This window comes from Rhodamnia argentea, chromosome 5 (assembly GCF_020921035.1).
Source record: "Rhodamnia argentea isolate NSW1041297 chromosome 5, ASM2092103v1, whole genome shotgun sequence".
Classification (NCBI taxonomy): Eukaryota; Viridiplantae; Streptophyta; class Magnoliopsida; order Myrtales; family Myrtaceae; genus Rhodamnia; species Rhodamnia argentea.
In genome coordinates this window covers 5,229,435-5,240,822 of record NC_063154.1, presented here as the reverse complement: position 1 = coordinate 5,240,822, position 11,388 = coordinate 5,229,435, and the positions used below count along the sequence as shown (strand labels likewise).

The window sequence follows — 11,388 nt, the reverse complement described above, 5'->3', positions numbered from 1 at the left end:
TCAGTATACCTATGACAGATTTATCTTTCGTTAGTTTTCGTTAAATTGGCTTAATATCACGAAAGACTCTGAACCGATACACCCGTGACGTCAACTGTCACTTATCATCAAACTCAAGAATTTAATGGTAAAATTTAACGGAAATTAACGGAAGGTAAATTTGCCACATATATATCATTTTAGAGTTTTTGGTGACCAAAAAATTAATTTATTTTAAATTTATCGCAAGCATACTAATTTGGAGTTTTTCGTATATTAACTCAACAACGAATACTAAACCCTCTAATTGGTGCAATCTAATTCCAAAATATCTTATCGGGGCTTCAAGGGAGTTTTTAGGGCAATTTTCCGGATCAATAACGGTAAGTGTAAATTGCTTTCTGTATCGTTTAACATCAAATTACATGAATTATAAATTTAAGATTTCGTTACATTATTTGACAAAAAGCCTCGAAACTTTTAAATCGGGTTGAAATGTGTAAAACGGCTGCGTTTTGGACGTGAAGATAGAGTCTCGAGCTTCCCATCGTTGCAAGAGAGGAGGAGGAAGGGGGGATTGGTTTCCCCTCTCTTTCACTTTGTTTTTTCATTTTTCCCATAAGGTATATTTTGATGTTCTTCTGTTTTAAATTTAGGAGTTTTTCTTAGCTACATATGGATCATGAGTAAAGGTGAGCAAAAAGCATTTAAAATCTTTAAATCGAACCGAATAAGCATTTTTTTTCTTTTGAGTTTCAATTGAATTCAAGAATACTTCCTAAAGGAAAGCGACAACACATTTTTTGTTTATGTTTTGATTTGGTTCGAGAGTACTTCCTTTTGACGGTAGCCAATCTTCGCTAGTGACGAGCATTGGGGGGAGGGAAGCGACCCTTGCCGATCACTAGCCGACCATCCCCACCATTGGCGATGACGATGGGGGCGGCAATGACTTAGTCCCCGTATGCCCTCGATGTTCTGCCTTCTCCTTTCCCCTTTTCGTTAATTTAGTTTATTTGTTTAGTCTCTTTATGCAATACATGGATTAAAAATTTATATTTGGACCAAAACGAACTTGTTTTAACATTATAATTCATGTTTTAGCCACATGGGTACTATAAAGGAGAGAGAAAATAATTTAAAAAATCACATAAATATTTTTCGTTAGTTAAATTAGACGGAATTAATAGAAAGACTTGATTGCATCAACTTGACAAGTCTTAAGACTCGATCGTATTTTTTTTTGTAAGTTTTAAGACCGAATTGCACTTTTACAATAAATTTTAGGGTTAATACCATGGAAAACCCCAAACCGGTACACTTGTGACAAATTTACCCCAAATTATTTTTTTGACCACAAAAAACCCTAAACCGGTACACCCGTGACAAATTTATCCTAAACTGGTACACATGTGACAAATTTACCCTCCGTTAATTTTCATTAAATTTAACTATCAAATTGTTGATTTAGTGACATGTGATAGTTGACGGGTATATCAATATGGGGTTTTAACCCTCTATTTGTTACAGGTTTATCAATTTGAGATAGGCGATCTTCGGATCCGACAAGTACGGTCTCGTGGAAGGCAAAAGCATTAGAGACGAGGTCTTCGAGCCATCGCATTTCTTTGTAAGATCGAAGACTTGCTTTCCGTATCATTGTTACCGGGTTATCCCCATGGTCTCCATGGTCGGGATCTTCGCCGCCGGCCGCCCCCAAGGCTTACCTATTTATGTCAAATCGTGAACCTCCTTCCTTCAGCAGTCTCTTCTTGTACGATGACACCATCCATAGCGCATGGATGGGTGGAGCACCAAGGGTTGTGTCCTCCCATACCGTAGCGGACCAAAAGCCAAAACAAAGTGACGATTTAACAGGGGGTGAATTTGTCACATGTGTACCGGTTTAGGGTATTTCGTGGTCAAAATAATTAGTTTAGGGTAAATTTGTCACAAATATACCAGTTTAGGGTTTTTGGTGGTAAAAAAAATAGTTTGGGGTAAATTTGTCACATATATACCGGTTTGGGGTTTTTCGTGGTCAAAAAAATAGTTTGGGGTAAATTTGTCACGGGTGTACCGGTTTAGGGCTTTTCATGGTATTAACCCTAAATTTTAAGACTTCGAACTTGCTTTTGGACTAGGTTTAACTTTATTTTAATTGAATTTATGTATTTTGGTTTGTTTGATTCGACATCCAATCTCCCTTATGCTTAATGCTCGCTTATGAGACGTTGACATCTAAATTTTCTTTAAGGAAAATTTTCAAATAAGGCATGAAGTGTTCTCTTTTATTAAATGAGGACATGAATTGGATTTTATTTTAAATAATGATCTAAAGTGCCTTCATTTCTCAAATAAAAGTTTAAAATGAACTTTGTTTCAAATAAAGGCTCAAAATGATCATGTCATTCTTAAAGAAAGGTTTGACCTCACCACTTAGTCAAATGCATTTTTGTCATTTACTTTTTTGATTTATTTTATTCTTTATTTTCCCATTTATTTATTTTTTCCTCATTGCAAACGGTGAGTGCTTGGCGATAATAGCTCAGCCGTCGCCTGAGATCAACCATAGGAGAAAAGGAAAATCAGAAGAAAGAAAAAATGAAAAATAAAAATAAAAAAGAAGTTCAGAAAATATAAACGACGAAAATGCCCTTGATCGGCGGAAGAGGTCCGGCCATTCTTTAAGACTATCCTTATTTAAAATAAATTCCACTCCAACAAGTTATTTGATAAACTAATCGCACTTTAAATATTTATTTGAAAATTTCCCTTTCTTTCGACGTCTGATTGACGGAGGATCGACTTGAAAAGAAAAAGTATTTCAAAGACAACAGAGCCAAAAAGAAAAAAGAAAAGAAAAGAAAATTTAAGTATAGATGCCGGATGAAATACTCGGCAGAAGTGAAGAGGTACTTTTCGTAATACTTCGTCTTTGTCAAAATAAGCATATGAAAAGCCGCCGTGCGCCGACACCAACGGACGGTCTCCGACTCTCCCCTGTTGATCGCGCCGTCGCCACAAAATTTCCAGTCGACGCTGCTCCTGACTGGAGTCCAATACGAGACCGTTTTCTTGAACAAAACAACGATCAGTGAAGAAAACGACCGGAGGTGTTCATCACATTTCACGCTCTTCTTCTTTCGATTGAGATAACCGCGAATTTTTTTTTTTCTCTGCACGAGGAGAAAGATGGGTCAAGCTCAGAGCGACGTGTCAGCGAGTGAAGCAGCTTCGGATGATCGATCTCGAGGCGGGCCGTCGGCATCTCCATCTGCCGGTGCCGCTACGACCATGGATTCTCTGATTGCGGGTGTTTGCTCTCTTCCCTTTCTTTTTCTTTTTCTTGGGGTCAACGGGCAGTGTCTGTTTTAGCTCGAAACGGCACTCTGATTCATCCCCACTCTTTGCTGCGCTCGGTAATTTTGGTGGATGGAACATGTCAAGTATTCTGGTACCGCAATTGGGTGTGTGAGTTCGTCGATTTCTTGAGTAAATGCGTTAGACTCGCCTGTTTCATGAGACGGGTTCGTGTATGTGGCGTTTTTGTTGGGGTTCAGTGATTCATATTAGCTTACAAGTTTCTCATTGACAATGAAATGCAGAACTATGGTTTTGGGTAACCGAGAACTTGAGCTGAAACCTGTTAGTGAGGAGTACTGAGAACCATGTTCATTGTCGTTTAGGATCACGGTGGAGGACTTTTAATGCAGCACATACAAGTAGTTGCTCGTGCACTTGCTTAGCAATGAATGAAAGATCCGACCTGCAAGAAACTCGTTTCTTTTTGGGTATCCACATGTATTTGGAATACCAAAGTTGAGAATTGAGACATACTCCATGGAAGTTCTTTAATTACTCTTCCAAAGCTTTTCATGACCAGGAGAACATCCAGTGCCGCTCTGGAGCAATTTAATTGATTCGCTTATCTGTTCAAGTACTTTTTATCAGCTCTTGTATTTTATAACAGCAGGTAGTCTTCCCAGAAATGTTTCGGACGGTAGTACTTTGTGGTTTTTGTTTTCTTGGAGCTTCTTTGACAAAGATGACTCTTTTCAGTTATTTTAAAAAAATATTGACCCTGCGTAAGCCAGATATCAATTTAAGAACAGTTTCCATTGGTGAAACTTATTTTGCTTTAGCTTTTCTAGATAGGCAGAATAATTGTATCGGATAGCAATTGGTCTTTCATGGCTTTTCTCAAGTTCTCAAGAATTATGCTATAAAAGAGAGGTCCTTGAGAATGTTATATGTAAATAAATGAAGAAACCGATTTGCCAGCAAAAACTGTTTATGAGAACCCCCATTTTGAAAACTACTTATGGAACTACCTTCACTATTTTCTGTCTTTGAAATGCAAAATTGATTGAGGCACATCTGTGATCACATTAGTTTGCGTGGGGATACCTTAAAGTAAATTATGCTTCTGCACGTGCCTGCAAGCCACCACCTCACATCCCCATCTCAGCAATTTGAATGCCAGTTAGGAGAGTGTTTCTGTGAGAAGGGGCTAATTCTTTATAATAGCATAATACGTCATACCAATAGCATTTTTATGATTGAATGTAATCGCGCTATTCTTTTACTGGTTTATTTCAAGACTTCATTGTTTTGCTTTTCAGAAGCTGCAGCATATGCTGATGACGAAAATGAGGTCGATTCTCTCTTACATGTACTTCTTCCTTTCAAATAAATTACCAGGGATCTGATGTTGCTTTTTCAGTCTCTAGATGCGAAGGCACAGAAAGCTTTGGAATGTCCATGCATAGCTGACTTGAGAAGTGGCCCATGTGGAAACCAGTTTTCTGAAGCTTTTGTGTGCTTCTTGAAAAGCACCACTGAAGAAAAGGTATTCATAATTTACTTGTTCATGGAAAGTTGATGACTTGTTCAATCTGTGCTGCTGAGTCCTATGTTAATCCTACCTGCTGTAGTGCTATTGCCTTTCTTTTCTCGTAGTCTCTCCAGTGAAACTTGGCATAATTGCTCTGATTTGAAAGTGGAAGGAAAACAAGGAATGCTTGTACACTTCTTGCTCTCTTCGTGCTATCTTCGTGACATTCAGTATTTTGTTTGACCTTCTTCTAAAGTTTTAGTGGCCTGGCACTCATGGAAAATAGATTTGGTCTCTATGGGTCAGGTCTTGTTTTTTAAGTCGTTTGACAAGTATAATAGTTAGCAAGAAAGCTTTATAGTTATTCAGTTATTGATTATTAGTCTGTCAACAAGAACAGTTTTAGTTAAGTGTAGCTCTCTATTAGAATGCATACCGAAAACTTTGAACCATTGCTAACAAAGAAAAACCTGCTCTATTTGTAAGGGCTCGGATTGTGTCCATCTGTTTGTTGCGGGTCAGGTCTTGTATTTTAAGTCGTTTGACAAGTATAATAGTTAGCAAGAAAGCTTTATAGTTATTCAGTTATTGATTATTAGTCTGTCAACAAGAACAGTTTTAGTTAAGTGTAGCTCTCTATTAGAATGCATACTGAAAACTTTGAACCATTGCTAACAAAGAAAAACCTGCTCTATTTGTAAGGGCTCGGATTGTGTCAATCCGTTTGTTGCTCTGCAGAATTGTATCAAAGCCAACCCTGGCGCATTCTCTAAAGACGTTTTAGAAGGTGATGATGACGATGTCAAGAAAGAGGAAGAGCTGAAGCAAGAGTACCGAATCATCCCTCCCACATGGTCCAAAGAATCGCACAAAGCGAAGTCCAAGCTTTAACACCATTTCCCTTAGCCTCCCCTCTCGCTTGCACAAGGACATGTAGCAGTTAGAAAAATTGTTAAGTCATTTCATCCCAGTTTGTTTAGGTATCATATGAATATTCATTACTTTGCAATAGCCAATGCTCTGACGCTCGCACTTCCATTTTCAATACTCTGGTTCCATCCAACATTGGGGTAGTTATTGCCACCTTGCTGGATACGCGAAAGAATGCCTGCGTTCTTTTGCTAATAAATATTTCAGAAAGTCGCTTAGTATGTTTTAAATAATGATCGCAGCAAATTGAACTTATGTGTAGTTTAGAGTGCTGTGTCATATCATTGCTAACATTCATTAGACCGACATTGTTGTATGAAAAAGAAGAAGAGAAAACAGTCTGAGCGGTTCCGGTCTGGTCGATCCTGTATGTTGAGCCCTAAACAAAAGTCTAAACCCAACGTCAAATTCATCATAAACTATAGCAATGACAAAAAGTCATTCCCTGGGGATGTCACTGGCAAGTGAAAACTACTAGGAGCTCTGTTCCAAAATAGATTTTGTAGTCTAGTTCATACATTGATAGAAACTAGGACCAAACGTACCTGAACACCATCACTATGTGTAGCAAATCTAAGCAGATGTCGAACCAGCAGAGTTCAAACGAAAGAGAGAACCATACATTGCTGTTTTTCGGGGAATCACGATTCTTGCAATTTGGCTCCTTCGCGTCCTCAACGTCGCAGGGCGTGCTCTCGACACGACCACCGTGTACTCAGTATTCAACGGCTATGATTATTGTAGCCAGCGGACGACAACCTCCGAGGATGGTTGCTCTGCTATGGCCACGCAGCTTGTAGTGGAAAGCTTGCTAAACACAACAGTATCTTCATTAAAAAAATACGCCTAACTGAGCTATACAAAGTTATGGATGTCACACTAAAATCATGCTATCAAGAAAATTTGGGGCAAGAAAGTATCAGTTATGATGTGTAATTGATGTCATTTCGGTCACAAAGTATAAATTTGTCCATTGCGCAAACTAAAAATTAACCATTGTAATATGGGTGGAAGTTGCGGGTATAACATATAATTTTTTAGAGTTTCCAGCTGGAATTGATTATATAACAGTCGGTTTTTGAGCCCCAAAAATGAATAAAATTAAATAAAATCATTGTGGGGTCCATGCTTTTTTGAATTTGTGGCTTATAATGTACTATTATTCTCGCAATCATCCAAAAATTGTTATGCTAATAAAGTCTTTTGCAGTGCTAAAGTTCAGGAGAGTAAATTCGTCACTTTGTGATAGTTTTGGGGTTATTGTGCAAGGTGTGATGGTTTAGAGAGGTCTTGAGCAATTAACTTAGATGGGAAAAAGGAAATATTTGGAAGCTAATTATGCACGTGTCTCTCACGTGACCTATTCCCGGCGGCGGGTTACGGGTACGGCAATCCACTCTGAACCCGAGCCCCGCTCCAGAAATCATCCACCTCCGCCGCTGCCGCCTCCTCCAGAAATTTCAATTTCGACAGCTCCAGGGAGGAATGGGGAGCGCCGCGCCACCCGCTCAGATCCCGACGAGCTTCGGCCACGAGCTCAGAGCCTGCCTTCGTTGCCGTCTCGTCAAGACCTACGATCAGGTCCTCTCTCCATCTCTCTCTCCCCTGCTTTTCTACCGATTTCGCGGTTCTGCGTGACGATTCTTTTCTCGAGGGTTCGGCGTGATCTTTTCTTCGTTCATTATATCTGCGATCGTCGCCTTCTTTTGGCGTTCTGGAGTTCTGAGGTCCTTTTTTTTTGTCCGACTGTAATCGCCGCCCGCTTTGCAGTTCAGAGACTCGGGCTGCGAGAACTGCCCCTTCTTCAAGATGGACGAAGACCACGAGCGCATCGTCGAGTGCACCACTCCCAATTTCAACGGGTACGTTTTTGTTGGCTCGTCATTGCACATCGCAGAAACTTACCATCCTTGCTTAGTTTGAGGTTTTCGTTACTTGGTCTGTTTGCTAAGGTTGGTGGAATCTTCTTCTCCAGAATTTGGACCTAAGAGTGATGTTTCACTTGCCGAACAGTGCGTCCTTTCCATAGTTTTGTTTGTTGCTTAGGTTTCGTAGAGCAAGAACTGACCTAGAGGCTATTGTAGGAATTGTGACCCTCTTGCGTATACTGTTGATGTTGAATAGAAAAGGATGGCCTGGGTGGTTATGCAGCTTGACTTGTTCACACTACTGATGAATGCGGTTCCTCATTTCTCTGAAAGAGCGGAGGAAAGAAATGGGCCGGCTTCTGCTTAGGAGCAATGAGTCGGGTAGCTCAGTTGGTCAGGGATGGGTTTTGTATGGTAGAGGGGGCGATTAAACCCTTTGTTTTGTCCAGCGTTAAAAGAAGAAAAAGGTAGCTCAGTTGGTCAGGGACGGGTTTTGTCTGGTATAGGGGGCGATTAACCCGTTGTTTAGTCCAGCGTTACAAGGAGGAAAAAAAGAGTAGTTCTAGCTTCCTTTTGGTTAAGGAGTAACCTTTCATTCCATAATCTGGCTTCAAACGTCACTCAACTTTAAAAGAGGTTAATGAGGTTTTCGCTAATGCACCTCCGCTTCCATCTCCCTGCTAAAACCGATGTCAATACCTTGGAATTCATCCTCACAGGATAATCTCTGTCATGGATCCTAGCAGGAGCTGGGCTGCTCGGTGGCTAAGAATTGGTATGTTTTATTTTGTACTAACAGATGCTCCAAGTAAGTTTGTTCTGATAGTATACAGAGTGGTGCACCTGTATATTTTATGCATGTTCCTGCACCTTTGTTTTGTTTTCTTATGTACTCTTACTGGAAGTTATATGGAGGATTGTGCACAAGACTGTCAAATAAAAGTTATGTCAAATAAATTGGTTGGCTCTTACATATTACCGCTATAATTTGGTATGGACATGATGAATCGCCTCTAATTGTGGTGATGCAACTGTTCTACTAGTGCTGGAGAAGATTTTTGTGATATTGCACTGGGAACTGGGATCATCTGGTAGAACTAATCTAGTACCTGGTACTGAAATTTGTTTTCTTCTTGGGCATAGGTGTGTAAAATGTGTATTGTGAGGCATGAATTACAAGCTCTGATTTCTGGCCTTTGTGCTTAAAAGATGATCACTTCATTTCTGGGAAGAGGCTTTGAGATCTTATGCATTTCAACTCTGTGGAGGTGAAAAGTTCATATGCACAATGAGTCCTGCTATAATAGTTGCTATGAACTTTAGGAATGATGTATTTTGAGAATTTGTGAGGTTGATTTTCTTTCTTTATAGTTTCGTAGAATATTGTTGTTTTTTCCTTCTCAATATATTTGCCAGTGTAAAGATTCTGCAATTTGGTGATTGCCTCTTTGCTGAAATTCTCTTGAATTCCAAGTCTTATATTCTATGTCTTTGTAGGAAAATTTGTTCCTGGTGTCTACACACTTGCAGTCTCAGAAGCACTACCTGAGGACCTGCAGGTCTGTATTTCATTGGGACGTGAATTGTTGAAATCTTCTTTTATGTGAAAAAAATTATGTTGAATGTGCTCCATTTGGCATTTTCGGTTAAATTTGAGGGTGCTTAATTTGTGAAACTGTGCCATATAGAAGCTACGGCGAGAGGTAAATCGCTTTATGCAGACAATTATCAAATTGGGCATTTTAGCTAGGACATCTTCGCTCAGGATAAGTTTTCCTTTGCATGTATGGTCGTTGAAAGCCAATTGCTGAATTTACATGAAATAGAGTTTCTGTTGCTCCCCATAAATAATATTACCGAGAATGTCACACTTCTCCGATGTCAAGGACAATTGATTTGTAGGTTAAGATGCAGAAACGCTGCAAATCCTTAGAGAAGCTGTAGTGGGATATCACCATCAAATCTTCTTCATTCTTTGTCTGATTCTGAGAGTGAAGCATCCTTACACCACTTACCCTTCAGATTGAGTGCCTGTCGAATAATTATTCAATATGATGCTCACTGCCCATACCAAGCCGTTGAATAAAATACTACATATATAAATGCCATCATATCTTCAATTAGAAGCTGTTATAAGCTTCGATCACTAATAAATTGTAGGCATGCCCAGTTCTTTGTTCTCCTCGTATTAAGGCCTTTTTGAGACCCATCAACCCTTGGATGGGCATGATCGCTGTCTTCTGGTTTTGAGCTGACTATCTCGTCTTAATCACTTCAAGTATCCACATGTCAGGATTGTGGATGAGGACAAATAGAGGAGTAAAAGATATCCTCAGCTGCACTTCACTGTGCTGAGTAAACATTCGGCACTTATATTAAGTTGTAAGTGGTTGTGAAGATATAAATTTTGTTAAACGGCCAGGCGGATGCAACATGAATTTGATGATCAGGGTCACCTAATTATTTGCAGTGGAATGACATACTGATCAGATTATCATAGGATTTGAATGGGGTCCAATTTAATTCCAATTGTTATTTGAGACTGATGAGGCTATTTAAAGACGAAAAGAATCTCACCTCCCGTTAGTATCTTGTATATTACTGATGTCTGGTGTGCTGAATCCACCCATCTTGAGCTTGTCCTTTGATATGTATCAATTTCAAGCAAAGTAAGTCAAGACCTAGGGCTTGGTGAGGACAATTCCATTTGCTTTTCTTGGTGTTGTGTTGGTTTAATTCTTTGTTCGGCTGTGAAAAAGCATTCTCATCATTTCCTGCTGTCTCTCTTCTATAACTCATGGTCAGATGATTCACTTGTGTTAAAATTGTTCTTGCACTTTCTAATTTTGTATTTAGGGTCTTCAGAACCCTTGCTTTGTGCACATTGATAACAGTCGTATAATCTTTTGCTGACTCCTTGCAGAACTTATGTGAAGACGAACGTGTGCAGTATGTGCCTCCAAAACGCGTATGATTTTTCAGTTGAGGGTTATGTTTGGATATCTGCCACACTTGTAGGATCAGTACTTACCAGATGTAGTATAGGAAGTGTTCCATGTCCTCGATCTTCAGGGTAATCGATCCTTTCGAAAATGATCGATGAAGTGTATGGTCAAAAGATTCTGAAAATGCAAGCATGAACTTTGGAAAGCATTCGTAGGTGTTATGCTTTCTTTTGTCCTCTAGAGCCAGGTGCAATTGTATTTTATTTTGTAAGGGGATAGATTGGGCCGTCGTGTTCAGATGCATCGTCTACGGGTTCAATGAGCGATGATCTCTCGAAAGCTATGGCGGCTAGCTTAGCATAGGCTCTAATGTAAGTATATGTTCCTGAATGAAAATGATCAGAAAGGTACTTCTTATATTGGTCTGAGCTCTGATTCAGAACCATAGAGCTAGGAAGTTTGCGTGTGTATGGGTTCTTTCAGCAGATCGCAGTTCTCTGCAAGTGAACCCAGGATTTGCCCACAATCTCCTGCGCGAAATGGTCCACTACGCCCACAGCTTTTTGATCTCGATGTAGAAATCAGGGAAAAATTGGGAGCGGCGGGGCGGCAAAAGCTTTACCGGAAATCAAAGCAGCAAACAAAGGACTGTTCGAAAAGCAAGAGAGACGAAGGCTTCCTCCACAAGCTCAAACCGATGCGTGAATCAAAATCAATCGCTCCAGACAAAAGTGAAGGTTTCTCGCCATTAATGTGGACTCGTTCCTCCATATCCTCTGGCTTTTGAGGAGAGGGCTTTATCCATGCCTCCACCTTGTTCGCGTAATCA

The 11,388-nt window shown here is 39.8% G+C and overlaps 2 protein-coding genes and 1 long non-coding RNA gene across 4 annotated transcripts; 2 read left to right on the top strand and 1 right to left on the bottom strand.

Moving 5' to 3' along the window:
- The first annotated feature begins 2,961 nt into the window (after window positions 1–2,961).
- Window positions 2,962–5,976, top strand: LOC115751061 (mitochondrial intermembrane space import and assembly protein 40 homolog). The gene is made up of 4 exons (XM_030688766.2): window positions 2,962–3,295; window positions 4,605–4,636; window positions 4,706–4,831; window positions 5,519–5,976. Exons 1-4 carry the CDS (start codon window positions 3,175–3,177, stop codon window positions 5,705–5,707), a joined length of 468 nt encoding a protein of 155 aa, XP_030544626.1. The 5' UTR covers window positions 2,962–3,174; the 3' UTR covers window positions 5,708–5,976.
- Window positions 5,977–7,105: 1,129 nt separating this feature from the next.
- LOC115751074 (transcription elongation factor SPT4 homolog 2) lies at window positions 7,106–10,978 on the top strand. 2 transcript variants are annotated; one of them, XM_048278590.1, is made up of 5 exons: window positions 7,106–7,327; window positions 7,517–7,608; window positions 8,334–8,389; window positions 9,112–9,173; window positions 9,517–10,495. In XM_048278590.1, the coding sequence occupies exons 1-5, from the start codon at window positions 7,232–7,234 to the stop codon at window positions 9,556–9,558; spliced, it is 348 nt and encodes a 115-aa protein (XP_048134547.1). In that variant the 5' UTR covers window positions 7,106–7,231; the 3' UTR covers window positions 9,559–10,495. The 2 variants fall into 2 exon arrangements, with proteins under 2 accessions (XP_048134547.1, XP_030544646.1); XM_030688786.2 differs by lacking the exon at window positions 9,517–10,495 and adding an exon at window positions 10,538–10,978 and having other exon boundaries at window positions 7,113–7,327.
- Window positions 10,853–11,245, bottom strand: LOC125314977. The gene is made up of 2 exons (XR_007198323.1): window positions 11,111–11,245; window positions 10,853–11,009 (listed from the first exon to the last, which is right to left on the bottom strand). It is a non-coding gene; the product is annotated as an uncharacterized LOC125314977 (long non-coding RNA).
- Window positions 11,246–11,388: the final 143 nt, after the last annotated feature.

Coding starts and splice junctions, on each gene's coding strand:
- LOC115751061 (XM_030688766.2), top strand. CDS start 3,175: ATGGGTCAAGCTCAGAGCGACGTGTCAGCGAGTGAAGCAGCTTCGGAT. Junction 3,296..4,604: donor CATGGATTCTCTGATTGCGG/GTGTTTGCTCTC, acceptor TTTGCTTTTCAG/AAGCTGCAGCATATGCTGAT. Junction 4,637..4,705: donor ATGCTGATGACGAAAATGAG/GTCGATTCTCTC, acceptor TTGCTTTTTCAG/TCTCTAGATGCGAAGGCACA.
- LOC115751074 (XM_030688786.2), top strand. CDS start 7,232: ATGGGGAGCGCCGCGCCACCCGCTCAGATCCCGACGAGCTTCGGCCAC. Junction 7,609..8,333: donor ACCACTCCCAATTTCAACGG/GTACGTTTTTGT, acceptor TCATCCTCACAG/GATAATCTCTGTCATGGATC. Junction 9,174..10,537: donor CACTACCTGAGGACCTGCAG/GTCTGTATTTCA, acceptor GACTCCTTGCAG/AACTTATGTGAAGACGAACG.